The following is a 16,325-nucleotide window of genomic DNA, read 5'->3' as shown; positions in this document are numbered from 1 at the left end:
GAAAGCTTTGAAGCCAAAGGCCAGAAGTCCCTGCTTCATGTGGAGGAAGCTGGGCAGCCATTGGAGGTTTTGGGAGAGAGGAAGATGTGTACATTCCTAGAAGGTGAGCTGAGCAGCAAGGTGGAGGGAAGACTGAAGTCCGTGATTGGCTGGGTGGAGTGCTTTCACTTCCTCTTTTCTACTCCTCCTTTCTTCCGGCCTATTGGGCATGTAAAACAACAACCCGACTTTCACGTTCGATTCCTGCTCAGGCAGCCAAACCAGAGAAACTCAGAAAGTCCCTCTGCTCCCCGACTTCCAGGTTTTCCAGACAGCAGCTGGGCCGGAGGGCAGGAAATTGATGGACGCAGGTACTCTGTCCCTGAGCCTGCCTTTCCCACTGGTCCAGAGGAGCTCATCTCCTTCCTCCCCTTCTCTTATCATTGCCCACCCTCTCTTATAACCCTGGGGGACCTCTTCTTCTCCCTCTTTCCTTCCCCCGGGTGGTTCAGGCCTGGGAGGGTGCCTGGGTCTGGAGGAAAGGGGGCCCCAAGGAGCAGCAGGAACTTAGAGAAGGGGGGAAGGGGGAGATCAATCGTCAGTCACCGTCATCTCCCTATTTTGTTTCGCAGAAGGGTTCGGGAGCCGGATCTGATTGGAAACACCGACGACAGTAAGTAATTAAGGCAGCTGCCCCACTGCCTCTCCGGCTTACCTTCCTCACCCCTCCCCCTATTTCCTCCACCTCACCCTAGTGTACTGGGGAGCAATATGCAATTCAGTTTTTAAGGAGGTCACTAACAGCTGCCCTAGTCACCGTAGACTCGAGGCAGAAGATTGGCTCGTAAGGAAATTGAAACCCAAATTGGGAACTAGGAGTGAAATCCTTTCTGCTTCCTCAGACTCTCTGTCCACTGACTAGGAGCCCTGCGACATGTCTATAGTCTCGCCATCCATATTGTTCATGCCCCTTCTTCATGCCCCTGGAGCCCCCTCCCCATCACATCTTGCAGAATGCTACTGCCCCATTCTCAAAGCCCTTCTCAGCTCACACTTCCTCCTCCTCCTCCTCCTCTTTTAACTTTGGTCACTTCCCCTTCCTGGAAATTAATTTAATGCCCATCTTTCCTACTGGATTGCAAGCTCCTTGGGGCCAAGGATTGGGTCTACTAAGTCTGTTGTACTCTCCCAGGCCCTCAGTACAGTGATCTGCAGTAGAGTAAGCACTCTGTAAGTTCATTCATACCTTAACCCTGGATCCCAGTCCCTTACCATAGTTATAGCCCTTTACCTCCCCACTCTCCCAACCCTTACCCACTGCTTTCAAACAGGCCGTGTCTTCCCATCATAAAAAACCCTTCTGTGACCCCACAGTTCCCTCCAAATGATAGCCCCATCTCCCTCCTACCATTCCTCTTCAAACTCCTTGAGCGAGGGGTGTCTACACCCACTGCCTCAAGTTCCTCGCCTCCAGTTGTCTCCTGGATGCCCTCCAATCTGGCTTCACTCCACACTTTCAAAGGTTACAATTGATCTCATTCTTGCCAAATCAAATGGCCTCTACTACTCCATCCTAATCCTGCTTTGACCTCTCATCTGCCTTCAACACAGTCGACCCCAGTTTCTCCTGGAAATATTACCCAACCTCGGCTTCACTGACACTGTCCTCTCCTGGTTTCCCTCCTACTTCTCTGGCCACTCATTCTCAGGCTATTTTGCGGGCTCCACCTCTGCCTCCCACCCCCTAACTTTGGAGGTCTCTCAAGATTCAGTCCTGAGTTCCTCCCTAATTCTCCATCTGCACCACTCCGTTGGAGAACTCATTCCCTCACATAGCTTCAATTACCACGTCTAAGGAAACAATACCCAAATCTACATCACCAGCCTGACCTCTCTCCCTCTCTGCAGCCTAGCATTTCCTCTTGCCTAGACATCTCCACTCGAATGTCCTCTTGTCACTTCAAACTGAATATGGCTAAAACTGAACTTCTTATCTTCCCTCCCAAACCCTGTCCTTCCCCCAACTTTCCCATCACTGTAGATGGCACCACCATCCTTCCTAACTCATAAGCCCATGTCCTCTCTCTCGGGAAAGCAGCATGGTGTAGTGGATAGAGCACTACTCTCCTTCTACAACCCAGCCCACACATTTCACTCCTCTCGTGCTAACCTTCTCACTGTGCCTCGATCTCACCTGTCTTCCCGCCGACCCCTAGCACACGTCCTGCCTCTGGCCTGGAACCTCCTTTCTCCTTTAATCTGACAGACAGCTACTCTCCCCTGCTTCAAAGCCTTATGGAAGGCACACCTCCTCCAAGAGGCCTTCCCAGATTAAGTCCCACTGTTCCTCATCTCCCACTCCCTCCTGCATCACCCTGACTGGCTCCCTTTGCTCTTCCCCCTTCCCAGCCCCACAGCACTTACATACACGGCTTTCATTTTAATTTGTTTGTATTGATGCCTGTCTCCCCCATTTCTAGACTGTAAGCTCACTGTGGGCAGGGAGTGTCACTGTTTATTGCTGCATTGTAATTTCCCAGGCACTTAGTTCAGTGCTCTGCGCACAGTAAATGCTCAATCATTTCGATTGAATGAATAACTTATTCCCTTTATTCACCCCTCCCTCAGCCCCATAGCACTTATGTGCAGTTCTGTAATTTATTTATTTAGATTAATGTCTGTTTCCCCTTTAGACTGTAAGTTCATTGTGGGACTGTGTCTGTTTATTGTTATCTTTTACTCTTCCAAGCACTTAGTTCAGTGCTCTGCGCTCAATAAGCGCTCAATTAATACAATTGAATGAATGAGTGAATGAATGAGCTCCTCCACTCCCTGAGCCCCAGCAATCTTCCCTGCAACCCCCTCTCATGCCACCACAGAGTCCAATCATCTCCCGGAGCTTTGGAGCGATTCCCCCTCAATCGTCTCCATGATGGACCTGGAGGAGGAGCTGACTTGTTCCATCTGCCTGGATCTCCTTAAGAACCCCATCACCCTTGAGTGTAGTCACAACTTCTGTTCCACCTGCATCACTGCTCAGTGGACCACGGTGAAGCAGGACACCCCACGTTCGGCACAGCTCCACTGTCCCGAGTGCTGGAGGCCGTGCCAGTGGGACCCATGTGTCCGGGACACTCGGCTCCAGAGTCTGTTGAGGAAGCTGACGTCCCACCAGGACCTGGAGATGCTTTCCCAGAAGGTAAAGATCAGGGGCGTGGGGGAGCTCCCCACTGGGCCCCATGATGGGCAGGGGGACTGGGCGTCTGAGTCCAATCCCTGAGGAAGGGAATGGCTCATGCCGGACTAGGGTCAGGGAGGTGAATGGGAAATCCTGGGTGGGACCTCCAGGGAGAAGACTCCTGGGGCTGTTCCAAGAGAGCGGGAAGAGAGTGGGGATCGAGAGTTGAGCCAGGCTGGCCAGGAATCCAGGCCACTGGGGGAAATTGTCCTCGCTTTTCCCCTCACAGGATGACCTGGAGAAGGAGCCCAGGGCACTGCAGTTGGTGAAGTGTTGCCCCTCAGAGGGCCCCAAACTGGACATTTACTCACTGAATTACTGCCTGATGAACCCCAAGGTTGTAGATACCCATGTCTGCCTCATCACCATCCTGGGGGAGCAGCGCACAGGGAAGTCCTTCCTACTCAACCAGATACTCCTGGCGCTCGAGGCAATGGTGAGACCTGGGAGCAATGGGAGAATGGAGGCAACAGAATGGGAGAAGTGGGAGTGAGAGAGTACCTCTGAGTGGGGAAAATTAGTATGGGGCACAGGGTGTCTGGGAGAATTAGTGTGAGGGGCAGGCAATGTGAGGAGAATTCATGGAGTGCAGGTAGCATGGGGAGAATTCATGGAGGGGTTTCTTTGTCTGGGGAACTTACTGTTAGGGGCAGGATTGTCTGGGCACAACTAGTGTGAGGGGCAGGATGTATGAGGGAATAATGTGAGCGGCAGGTGGTCTGAGGAGAAATAGTGTGCGGGGGACAGGCAGAATGTCTGGTGGCTTAAGTGTGGGGGTGGGGGCAGTTTGTCTTGGGTGAACCAGTGCTGAGGGCAGGTTGCCTTAGGTGAACCAGTGCAGGGGACAGATTGTCTTGGGGAAAGAGGTTTGGGGAGTGGGCGGTCTGGGGAGAATTATTGTGCGGGAGCAAGATGTCTGGGAAAGAGGGAGGTTATGGGGCTACCTCCCCCTCCCCATCCTCCCCACCTTGCCTCCTTCCCCTCCCCTGTATATATGTTTGTACAAATGTATTACTCTAGTTTATTTGTGCATGTTTATTCTATTGATTTTATTTTGTTAATATGTTTTGTTTTGTTCTCTGTCTCCCCTTTCTAGACTGTGAGCCCTCTGTTGGGTAGGGACCATCTCTATATGTTGCCAACTTGTACTTCCCAAGCGCTTAGTACAGTGCTCTGCACACAGTAAGTGCTCAATAAATGCGATTGAATGAAATGAATGAATGTGTTTGGGAGGGTTAGGATTTGGGGTTAGGGGTGTGGTGACTGAGACTCTTCCCTGCAGGAATCTGGCCAGGGCAACTGGAGGCCACAAGGAAGGGAATATCGGCAGGGCTTCCAGTGGGGCGGAGGAAGCGACACCATCACAAAGGGTGTGTGGATATGGAGTCATCCATTTCTGCTGGACACGAATGCAGGGAAGGTGAGAACGTGGACGGAAGGGGATGGAAGAGGAAGAGGGAGAGGGAGAAAATGTGGGCAGCAGCAAGGGGCCAGGGAAAGAAGCGGGGCAGGTGGGAGAAAGGGAGGCAGAGGAAAATGAGCAGGGAAAGAAGAGAGAAGGCCTGGAGAGAGTAAGAAGGAGAAAGAAGGGGCGGGGGGGGCGGGATTTGATCAGGAAGGTGGGAGAGAGCAGTTCAGACCCCATCCTCCACGGTGACCCTCCAGGTGGCTGTGTTTCTGCTGGACACAGAGGGAACCATGGCCCCGGGCCAAAACAAGGAGACAAGTGTCAAGCTGTCGGCTCTCAGCATGCTGTTTAGCTCCTACCAGGTGAGTCCCTGGAGACAGACGATCAGTGGTCCATCTCCCAGCCCTGTCCTCCCACCACCACCTACCTCCCGTCTCCATTCATTCATTCTTTCATTCATTCAGTCGTATTTATTGAGCGCTTATTGTGTGCAGAACACTGTACTAAGCGTTTGGGAAGTACAAGTTGGCAACATTTAGAGACGGTCCCTACCCAACAGTGGGCTCACAGCCTAGAAGGGGGAGACAGAGAACAAAACAAAACATATCAACAAAATAAAATAAATAGAATAAATATGCACAAATACAATAAAGAGAGAAATAAAGTCATACAAACATATATCCATATATACAGGTGCTGTGGGGAGGGAAAGGAGGTAAGGCGGGGGGATGGCGAGGGGGAGGAGGGCGAGAGGAAGGAGGGGGCTCAGTCTGGGAAGGCCTCCTGGAGGAGGTGAGCTCTCAGTAGGGCCTTGAAGGGAGGAAGAGAGCTAGCTTGGCGGCTGTGGGGAGGGAGGGCATTCCGGGCCAGGGGGATGATGTGGGCCAGGGGTCGACAGCAGGACAGGCGAGAATGAGGCCCAGTGAGGAGATTAGCGGCAGAGGAGTGGAGGGTGTGGGCTGGGCCGGAGAAGGAGAGAAGGGAGGTGAGGTAGGAGGGGGCGAGGGGATGGACAGCCTTGAAGCCGAGGGTGAGGAGTTTTTGCCTGATGCATAGGTTGATTGGTAGCTACTCCCTCCTCCCACTCATCATGGCCCTGGAAGAAGAATGAAGCCAGCCTGGAGGTTTGAAGGCGAGGACAGCCTTCATGGGAAGGTCTACCTGAGAGGGAAGACCATTCAGCGAACTTGCAGGGAGAGGTTGGAGGTTATGGAATTGTCTTTCCTGGAGTGGGGGAAGGGACAGTTTAAAGGAAGGACCCCCTCCCCCGACCTGTCTGTGCTGCTGAATTAGGAAAGTCCTGCCTGATGGGAGGGGGCCCAGCACAGCAAGACACATGTGGAAACTGAGGCACAGAGAAATTAAGTGACTTGTCTAAGGTCTGGGAGCAGACAAATAGCGGACCCGGGATTAAGACCCAGGTGCTTCTGATTCCCTGGCCTGTGCACTATCCACCAGGCCATACTGCTTTAACTAGGCTGTGCTGCTTCAGCTACTCAGATCCCAGGGGGCCTAACTTTCAGCCCTTCACCTTCCTTCCAAATCTGACCCACTCTAATGCTCTTTCTCTATTTCCCAGATCCTCAATGTCTCCAGACAGCTGAAAGAGACAGACCTGGAATATCTAGAGGTGAGCAGAGGCCTCTGGGATAAGCTGCCTGGGCTCTAGAGGATGAATGGGTTCTGTATGTGTTGGAGAGCAGGATTCCTGGGCTTAGAAGAGAATAGTACTGGGTTCAGGGGAGAGCCAGGAGCTAAACACCAGGGGGCCTGGAAGCCTGGTTTTGATCTGGGAAACACGCTATCCAACCTTGGCTTCACAGACTCTGTCCTCTCCTGGTTCTCCTTTTATCTGTCCGGCCGTTCATTCTCAGTCTCTTTTGCGGGCTTCTCCTCCCCCTCCCATCCCCTTACTGTCGGGGTTTCTCAAGGGTCAGTTCTTGGTCCCCTTCTGTTCTCTATCCACACCCACTCCCTTGGTGAACACAGTCGCTCCCATGGCTTCAACTATCATCTCTACGCTGACGACACCCAAATCTACATCTCTGCCCCTGCTCTCTCTCCCTCCCTCCAGGCTCGTATCTCCTCCTGCCTTCAGGGCCTCTCCGTCTGGATGTCTGCCCGCCATCTAAAATTCAACATGTCCAAGACTGAACTCCTTATCTTCCCTCCCAAACCCTGCCCTCTCTCTGAATTTCCCATCACTGTTGATGGCACTACCAACCTTCCCATCTCACAAGCCCGCAACCTTGGTGTCATCCTCGACTCCGCTCTCTCGTTTACCCCTCACATCCGATCCGTCACCAAAACCTGCCGGTCTCACCTCCGCAACATCGCCAAGATCCGCCCTTTCCTCTCCATCCAAACCACTACCCTGATCGTTCAATCTCTCATCCTATCCCAACTGGATTACTACATCAGCCTCCTCTCTGATCTCCCATCCTCCTGTCTCTCCCCACTTCAATCCATACTTCACGCCGCTGCCCGGATCGTCTTTGTGCAGAAACGCTCTGGACATGTTACTTCCCTCCTCAAAAATCTCCAGTGGCTACCGATCAACCTATGCATCAGGCAAAAGCTCCTCACCCTCGGCTTCAAGGCTGTCCATCACCTCACCCCCTCCTACCTCACCTCCCTTCTCTCCTTCTCCAGCCCAGCCCACACCCTCCGCTCCTCTGCCACTCTCCTCACTGTGCCTCATTCTCACCTGTCCCGCCGTCGACCCCTGGCCCACGTCCTCCCCCGGCCCGGAATGCCCTCCCTCCGCACATCCACCAAGCTAGCTCTCTTCCTCCCTTCAAAGCCCTACTGAGAGCTCACCTCCTCCAGGAGGCCTTCCCAGACTGAGCCCCCTCCTTCCTCTCCCCCTCCCCACTCCCCCGTCTTACCTCCTTCCCCTCCCCACAGCACCTGTATATATGTATATATGTTGTACATTTTTATTACTCTATTTATTTATTTATTTTACTTGTACATATTTATTCTGTTCATTTTATTTTGTTAACGTGTTTTGTTTTGTTGTCTGTCTCCGCCTTCTAGACTGTGAGCCTGCTTTTGGGTAGGGACTGTCTCTATATGTTGCCAACTTGTACTTCCCAAGCACTTAGTACGGTGCTCTGCACACAGTAAGCGCTCAATAAATATGATTGAATGAATGAACGAATGAAAGCTTGGATCCTGGAATGCAGACAGTTGTAAAATAGATCTTTGCTTCCCAGATGTCTCTCCGCGCTGCTGAGACAATGGGAAACTGCTATGAGATGGAAGTAGTTCAGGTGAGATGCCCCCCACCCCTCTCTCTGCCATTTTCCATAAACTTTGGAATCCCCACCACCCATCAGGTGCTCTGCCCCTCTCACTGCCCCCTCTTCTCCCCCAGCACTTAGATCTCTTAGTTCGTGACTGTTTTTTCGCAACGGAGTTTGGATGGGAGCCAGGGAAGGCACACATGACTGATGTCATCCACGTGAGTTAGTGCCAAGGAATAAGACACCTGGGTAGGGCTGGAGCAGAGGAGCCTGTGGGGAAAGGGACGGTCACCCCAAATGATGAGGAGGATGCATCGCCATGAAGCAGCATGGCATAATGGATAGAGCACGGGCTTGGGAGTCAGAAGGTCATGGGTTCTCGTTCTGGCACTGCCACGTGTCTGCTGTGTGACCTTGGGAAAGTCACTTCACTTCTCTGTGCCTCAGTACCTCGCTTGTAAAATGGGGGTTGAGACTGTGAGCCCTAGGTGGGACAGGGTATCCACCCCAGCACTTAGTACGGTGCCTGGCAAATAGTACGCACTTACCAAATACCAGAATTATTGTTATTATTATATGTTGTCCGTCCATTCCTTCTCCCCAGAAACAGTTTGACAGTTATCCCAAGGTCCAGGAGATGATGCAGAGAGGCCGGACCCATTGCTATCTCCTGCCCTTCCCGGGGAAGAAGATGGTGACCAAAGCTGGGGGAAACACTGCTGGTAACACCCTCCCAGGGCCCAGATGCCAAGGAATCCTGACCCAAATCCTAACCCATCCTTCCACCCCACCATTCTCCAATCGCACCCCACACCCACACCAGCTCCCAGTTTCTCCTCAGAAGCCAACACATCCTGCCTCGAGAGAACCTGCTCTCTCTGCCTGGATCCAGCACAGCTCTCCAGGTCCTCACACGTCTCTCTCCTCCAGATATGGATGACGAGTTCCATAGGCATCTGCAGGCCTACATCGGAGATGTGCTGTCATCGGTCACCAGTCAGGTGAAGAGTCACCAGAAAGGCCTGTTCACTGGAAGCCAGTTAGCTGATGCGATTGAGGTGTGAAATTTCCCCACCCAGAATCCCACACTCCCAACCCCAGATCTCTGCAGTGTCCCCTGCCAGTGCTGCTCACCCCTCTTCGAAGTCAGTTGCTTGTCCCTGCTCTTCCTCTCTCACTTTCAGACCTTCATCATCATCATTCTCATTATCCTCAATGGTATTTATTGAGTGCCCTGTGTACAGAGCACTGTACTAAGCACTTGGGAGAGTACAGTACACCAGAGTTGGTAGGCACATTGCCTGCCCACAGAGAGTTTACCGTCTAGAGGGTTGGTTCGGGGGACCTTGGTTCGGGGAACCACCCTCCCTGCCTCAGCGCCACAGGACTCCTGGTCTTCCCATCTCCCTTTTCTTGCAGAAACTGTCCAACCTAATGAGGCGAGAGAAGTTTGGGTTCTCCTCCTCTGTTGAGGTAGGTGAGGAGAAGAAGCTTGAGCTCGAATAGGGAGACAGGGTCTGGGGAGGTGAGGAGGGAGAGAGGAGGGAGTGAGCCAGGGATGGGGGGTTAGATGCTTCCTCCATTTTGAGGGGAAAAGGACCGGGATTGGGAGTGGAAGAGGAGCTGGAGGGCTTGGGGTCAGATGCCTGAGGGAAAAGGCATCAAAGCCCTACTGAGAGCTCACCTCCTCCAGGAGGGCTTCCCAGACTGAGCCCCCTCCTTCCTCTCCCCTTCCTCCCCCTCCCCATCCCCCCCGCCTTACCTCCTTCCCCTCCCCACCACACACACATATGTATATATATATATATATCTGTACATATTTATTACTCTATTTATTTATTTATTTTACTTGTACATATTTATTCTATTTATTTTACCAGAGTTGGTAGGCACATTGCCTGCCCACAGAGAGTTTGCCGTCTAGAGGGTTGGTTCGGGGGACCTTGGTTCGGAGAACCACCCTCCCTGCCTCAGCACCACAGGGCTCCTGGTCTTCCCATCTCCCTTTTCTTGCAGGATCTCTCCAACCTAATGAGGCATGAGGAGTTTGGGTTCTCCTCCCCTGTTGAGGTAGGTGAGGAGAAGAAGCTTGGGCTCGAATAGGGAGACAGGGTCTGGGGAGGTGAGGAGGGAGAGTGGAGGGAGCGAGCCAGGGATCGGGGGTTAGATGCTTCCTCCATTCTGAGGGGAAAAGGACCGGGATTGGGAGTGGAAGAGAAGCTGGAGGGCTTGGGGTCAGATGCCTGAGGGAAACGGCATCAAAGCCCTACTGAGAGCTCACCTCCTCCAGGAGGGCTTTCCAGACTGAGCCCCCTCCTTCCTCTCCCCTTCCTCCCCCTCCCCATCCCCCGCCTTACCTCCTTCGCCTCCCCACCACACCTATATATATATATACATATATATATATATATATGTCTGTACATATTTATTACTCTATTTATTTATTTATTTTACTTGTACATATTTATTCTATTTATTTTATTTTATTAATATATTTTATTTTGTCGTCTGTTTCCCCCTTCTAGACTGTGAGCCCACTGTTGGGTAGGGACCGTCTCTATATGTTGCCAACTTGTACTTCCCAAGCGCTTAATACAGTGCTCTGCACACAGTAAGTGCTCAATAAATACGATTGAATGAATGAATGAATGAATAAATGAAAAGGTGAAGGAAGATGGAGGAGGGAGATTGAGGGCAGGGCCTACATCCCATCATTTTCTCCCTCTTCTCAAACAGATTTCCATTCGTTTCCAAGCCTGGAAACTGAAGAAAGACAAGAGAAAGGAATTTGAGGAGTTTTTGCTGGAGCAGGTAGAGGATTTGAAGGCTGGGACAGGGTTCTGGGAGGGGCTCAGGTCTGAGTTGTGAAAAACATGGATTGGGAGGACAGGCTACCCAAGCTCCCAGACAATAACTTCCCCTTCTTTTGTCCCCCACCACAGAATCAGGCCACCAAGCGACTGTTCTCTGCCCTCCATGTCAGACCAAGGGCCATGCGGGCCCGCATAGACAAAAAGAGGGACGACATCTTGCACGCCTTCTCTGACGCCTACAAGGGCCATGACCAGAGCAAGGCCACAGAGACCTTAAGGAAGGAGCTTCAGGACAAGGAAGAGATGTTCTTGAAGGCTTATTTCAAACGTTTCTGTGGCCATGCGGCTGCCGTTGGTGGGATTTCAGGGGCCGGGCTGTTGACCGTGATAGGAGGGGCGGTGGGGATTGGCGTGGCATCAGCCGTAGTGGCAGCAGGGGCTGCTGAATTGGCGATCGCCGGGGCTGCAGGGGCTGGGGCGGGAATCGGAGTGGGGGCTGGGCTGGGGGCTGGAGTGGGGGCGGGGGTGGGGGCTAGGATGGGCCGCAGAAATGAGAAGGCGGAGTGGGAAAGTGAGGAGGACGAGGAGCCTCTTTTCCAAGATGAGAGGTGAACTCTGGAAATCAGCCACCTGAGGACTTCCGCAGGCCAATGCGGAATCCTCCAGAGGTGGCTGACTCCCACATGCATATAACCTGGTTGTGGGCCAGGATTGTGTCTTTTTTTGGCTGTGTTGTACTCTCTCAATCTCTTAGTAAAGTGCTTTTGGTACAGTAAGCGCTCAATAACTATGAATGAATGATTCCTCCCGAGGTAGCCGACGCCTACATACATAGAAACCTCTACACGTGGCCGACCGCTCCCTGCATTTCAGATGAAACTTGTGCTGGCTACAACCTAAATACAATTTGCATCCAGTAAATTGTTTTTTGGGGGGAGGAGCTTTGCTTTTTTCATCAGCCCCGCCCTCCCTTTCCTGATGGTAATAATCACAATCTATCATTCAATCATACGTATTGAGCGTTCACTGTGTGCAGGGCACTGTAGCAATGTAATGGACACATTCCCTGGCCACAACGAGCTTGCAGTTAACAACAACATTGACAAAGTTGATAATGATGATGATGATGATGATGATAGCCCTTATTACGCACTTACAGGATGCTAACAACTAATAACAACTATGTGCTTAGCATGGGGGGAGACATGAGATAATCAGGTCAGGCAATTTCCCTCTCCCAAATGGGCGTCACAGACTAAGTAGGAGGAAAGACAGATGAGGAAACTGAGGCACAGAGAAGTTGAGTAACTTGACTGAGAACCCGTGGCAGATGACTGATGGAGCTGTGATTCTAACGCAAGTCCTCTGATGGTCAGGCCCTTGCACTTTCCACTAGACCATGCTGCTTCCAGATTGGGCTTAGCTGAGCTGTTACAAGTAGGACACGTCGCTTGGAGCAGTAGATTTCAGATGCATTTTCAATGTAAGAATACATGTGCCCTCTTTGAAAATTTTCATGTGTTAAATTTGATTATGGTATAGCATGCTGCAATAATAAAATGTCGTGATTCTAAGCCTCTGTCACATTTAAATAACAGTACACACCCATGATCTGAACGGGTATACATAATAAACCACATCTATCACCGTGACCTGAAACTGTAAGGATATTGAAGGCAGACTTTTTCTTGAACAGCTGAGAAATGAATGACACAGGAACCTGAATTTTTATTATTGGGTGAGCTTTACGTATGCCAGTTTTTTAAGAAAATATCAGGTCTTTTGTTTCCTTATTATGTTTCATTTATCCTCTTTTCGTCACAGTAGTTCACTTCCTTATATAGCTATTTTCAGTGGTTTTTACAAAGGTCCCTGTCTGGACAATTAGCCTAAAGATGTTCCATCAGATTCAAACTTTAAAATGGTTTCAGAAACTCAGTCTTCCACCAGCTGCAGTTCCGTTTACAATGTCAGCATTTTTCAGCCCCATGTTTTAACGTAGTGGACAAAACCAGACAAAGCCCTTGTTCAGGGTTGACAAAGTGGCCAGGGGTGTCGGTGGTTAGTTCCTCGACTATGGGTACCATCCTAAGAGGAACTGTTGGAGTTGAGGCAATGAGGGTGTTGTTGACGAATCAGAGAATGCTTCCCAGAGGAAGTGGAATTTAAAGGAAGCTCGGGAAAGGGCAGAGGTTGGACAGATTTGGGGGGGAGGGGGTTCCAAGACGATGATGAAGTTAATGACAGAGACTTTCTGTCTTTTTTGAGTTTATTTATTAATAACTTACTTGGTGCCAGAGGCTGTACTAAGCTCTGGGGTAGATACAAGTTGATTAGGTTGGACAGAAACTCTGTTCCACATGGGGCTCCCAGTCTTAATCCCCATCGGATTGATTGATGAAGATGGCGGCACCTGTCTCACTGGCTGTCCTGTGGCCCCTGAAGTCAACTAGAGTTTGAAAAGACCCAGTGAAGACTTTGGGTTGAGAGGACAAAAGAGTTTTTTGGTTGTTTTTTTAAGAGCTAGGCACCCTCAACCGAAATCAGTCAATCAATCAATGGTATTCATTGAGTGATTACAGTGTGCAGAGCACTATACTAAGCCCTTGGGAGAGTCTACTACAGTAGGGTGAGTGGATAGATACTTTCTCTACCCACAAGGGGCTTCTAATTTAGAAGAGGAGCTTACCTCTTTAAACCAGTTCTGTGGTTCTTCATCCTTCATGTGGCTTACCCGGATTCTAGAATGGAATTGATCCCAAATGTACATATTGTATGGAGAATGGATTGATTGATGATGAGAGGGTAGTGGGTGAGCGTGGGAGCAGTTTGGATGGAGAGGGAAAGGTGGATTCTAGGAACATTATGAAGGTAGAGCCAACGGGGTTGAGTTACGGACTGAATATTGTGAATTGAATGAGAGAGGTGAATCAAGGATAATGTCAAAGTTATGGGTTTGGGATATAGGGAAGCTGGTGGTGGGGTCTTCAGGGATGGGATAGTTGGGGAAAGGAATGGGTTTCCTGGAAAGAAGAGGAGTTCTGTTTTCAATCTCCCCAAACTTTTGTCCGGGGCCTGGCCAAAGCTTGTCGCAGGCCAAAGGCTCCATTCACCCCCACCCCCAGACTGGACCACTATCACAAGACCCTGGCTGCAGTGGGTGGGAGCAAGTCAGAGATGAAGTGGGAAATGGGAGGTAAAACAAGACTGTTGGCAAACCCCACCTGACTTTCTGGAACAGCCAAGTCAACAACTTTATTTGCGTAGGTTTTGAGGGTATGGTATATGTTAAGCTCTTGCTATGTGTCAGGCACTGTTCTAAACTCTGGGAAAGATAATAATAATAATAATAATAATAATGATAATAATAATAATAGCATTTATTAAGCACTTACTATGTGCAAAGCACTGTTCTAAGCACTGGGGGGGGTTACAAGGTGATCAGGTTGTCCCATGGGGGGCTCACAGTCTTAATCCCCATTTGACAGATAAGGTAACTGAGACCCAGAGAAGTTAAGTGACTTGCCCAAAGTCACACAGCTGACGAGTGGCAGAGCCGGGATTTGAACCCCTGACCTCTGACTCCAAAGTCCATGCTCTTTTCCACTGAGCCATGCTGCTTCTAAGATACCAGCTAATCAGGTAGGACCCGGTCCATGTCCCACATGGGCCTCACAGTCTTCATCCCCATTTTACAGATGAGGTGACTGAGGTCCAGAGAAGTGAAATGACTTGCCCAAGATCACCCAGGAGACAAGTGGAGAAGCCAGGAGAAGATCCCAGCTCCTCCTAACTCCCAGGCCCGAGTTCTACCCACTAGGCAACACTAACACTGTTTCTCTTCCTCAGCTGGAAGGAAACTGCTTCAGGGGAACCAAAAGAGTCAATAGCAGCCCCGGCTCTGCGTCCTCCATCTCCCCTGGGTCCCCACCAATGGCTTCTGAGAAGCCCCTGCGCACCTGGTGTAGGGGGAATAGTGCAGACAAATAACGAGGAGGGCTCTTAGGTGGCACTTAACCAGGCTAGCCCAGAAGCCCTTATCATTACTCTATTTATTTATTTATTTATTTATTTTACTTGTACATTTCTATCCTACTTATTTTATTTTGTTGGTATGTTTGGTTTTGTTCTCTGTCTCCCCCTTTTAGACTGTGAGCCCACTGTTGGGTAGGGACTGTCTCTATGTGATGCCAATTTGTACTTCCCAAGCGCTTAGTACAGTGCTCTGCACATAGTAAGCGCTCAATAAATACGATTGATTGATTGATTGATTGATTCCCAGACTGAGCCCCTCCCTTCCTCTCCCCCTCATCCCCCTCTCCATCCCCCCATCTTACCTCCTTCCCTTCTCCACAGCACCTGTATATATGTATATATGTTTGTACAGATTTATTACTCTATTTATTTATTAATTTATTTTACTTGTACATATCTATTCTATTTATTTTATTTTGTTAGTATGTTTGGTTTTGTTCTCTATCTCCCCCTTTTAGACTGTGAGCCCACTGTTGGGTAGGGACTGTCTCTAGATGTTGCCAATTTGTACTTCCCAAGCACTTAGTACAGTGCTCTGCACACAGTAAGCGCTCAATAAATATGATTGATGATGATGATGATGATCTCTGTGCAGAAATGCTCTGGGCATGTTACTCCCCTCCTCAAAAATCTCTAGTGGCTGCCAGTCAACCTACGCATCAAGCAAAAACTCCTCTCTCTCGGCTTCAAGGTTCTTCATCACCTCGCCCCCTCCTTCCTCACCTCCCTTCTTTCCTTCTATAGCCCAGCCCGCACCCTCCATTTCTCTGTCACTAACCTCCTCACTGGACCTCATTCTCACCTGTCCCGCCGTCGACCCCCGGCCCATGTCCGCCCCCTGGCCTGGAATGCCCTCCCTCCACCCATCCGCCAAACTAGCTCTCTTTCTCCCTTCAAAGCCCCCTGAGAGCTCACCTCCTCCAGGACGCCTTTCCAGACTGAGCCCCCTTTTTCCTCTCCTCCTCCACATCCCCCTTGCCCTACCTCCTTCCCCTCCCCACAGCACATGTAGATATGTTTGTACAGATTTATTACTCTATTTTACTTGTACACATTTATTATTCTATTTATTTTGTTAGTGATGTGCATCTCGCTTTATTTTTATTTATTCTGATGACTTGACACCTTTCCACATGTTTCGTTTTGTTGTCCGTCTCCCCCTTCTAGACTGTGAGCCCATTGTTGAGTAGGGACCATCTCTATATGTTGCCAACTTGTACTTCCCAAGCACTTAGTACAGTGCTCAGAACACAATAAGTGCTCAATAAATACGATTGAATGAATGAATGAATGAATGAATGAATGAACTAGAGGCCTTTAAAGAAGCTAAGCAATTGACACAAGAGGTAGTTGAAGGGATGGTGGCCCAGATAGCAAACCAATGCCAGCAACCCTTAAAGAAGGAAAAGGGGAAGGGAAAACACTGTCCTTAATGGAGTCCTTGCAGCTACACCTCAAGTGGCTGTGGAGTAATAATAATAATAATGATAAAAATAATAATAATGGCATTTGTTAAGTGCTTACTATGTGCAGAGCATTGTTCTAAGCGCTGGGGGGGATACAAGGGGATCAAGTTGCCCCACGTGGGGCTCACAATCTTAATC

At 50.1% G+C, this 16,325-nt stretch overlaps 1 protein-coding gene across 1 annotated transcript; it reads left to right on the top strand.

The window, feature by feature from the left end:
• The first annotated feature begins 234 nt into the window (after positions 1 to 234).
• LOC119942329 (RING finger protein 112-like) lies at positions 235 to 12,260 on the top strand. Its single transcript, XM_038763062.1, has 15 exons — positions 235 to 350; positions 612 to 652; positions 2,859 to 3,178; positions 3,447 to 3,653; positions 4,500 to 4,637; positions 4,883 to 4,987; positions 6,205 to 6,255; positions 7,844 to 7,900; positions 8,005 to 8,091; positions 8,478 to 8,595; positions 8,804 to 8,931; positions 9,293 to 9,346; positions 9,890 to 9,943; positions 10,610 to 10,684; positions 10,816 to 12,260. Exons 3-15 carry the CDS (start codon positions 2,909 to 2,911, stop codon positions 11,296 to 11,298), a joined length of 1,827 nt encoding a protein of 608 aa, XP_038618990.1. The 5' UTR covers positions 235 to 350; positions 612 to 652; positions 2,859 to 2,908; the 3' UTR covers positions 11,299 to 12,260.
• The last annotated feature ends 4,065 nt before the right edge of the window (positions 12,261 to 16,325 follow it).

This window comes from Tachyglossus aculeatus, chromosome 21 (assembly GCF_015852505.1).
Source record: "Tachyglossus aculeatus isolate mTacAcu1 chromosome 21, mTacAcu1.pri, whole genome shotgun sequence".
Classification (NCBI taxonomy): domain Eukaryota; kingdom Metazoa; phylum Chordata; class Mammalia; order Monotremata; family Tachyglossidae; genus Tachyglossus; species Tachyglossus aculeatus.
Note: the sequence above shows the minus strand (reverse complement) of the source record. Positions and strands in the feature narration are given on the sequence as shown.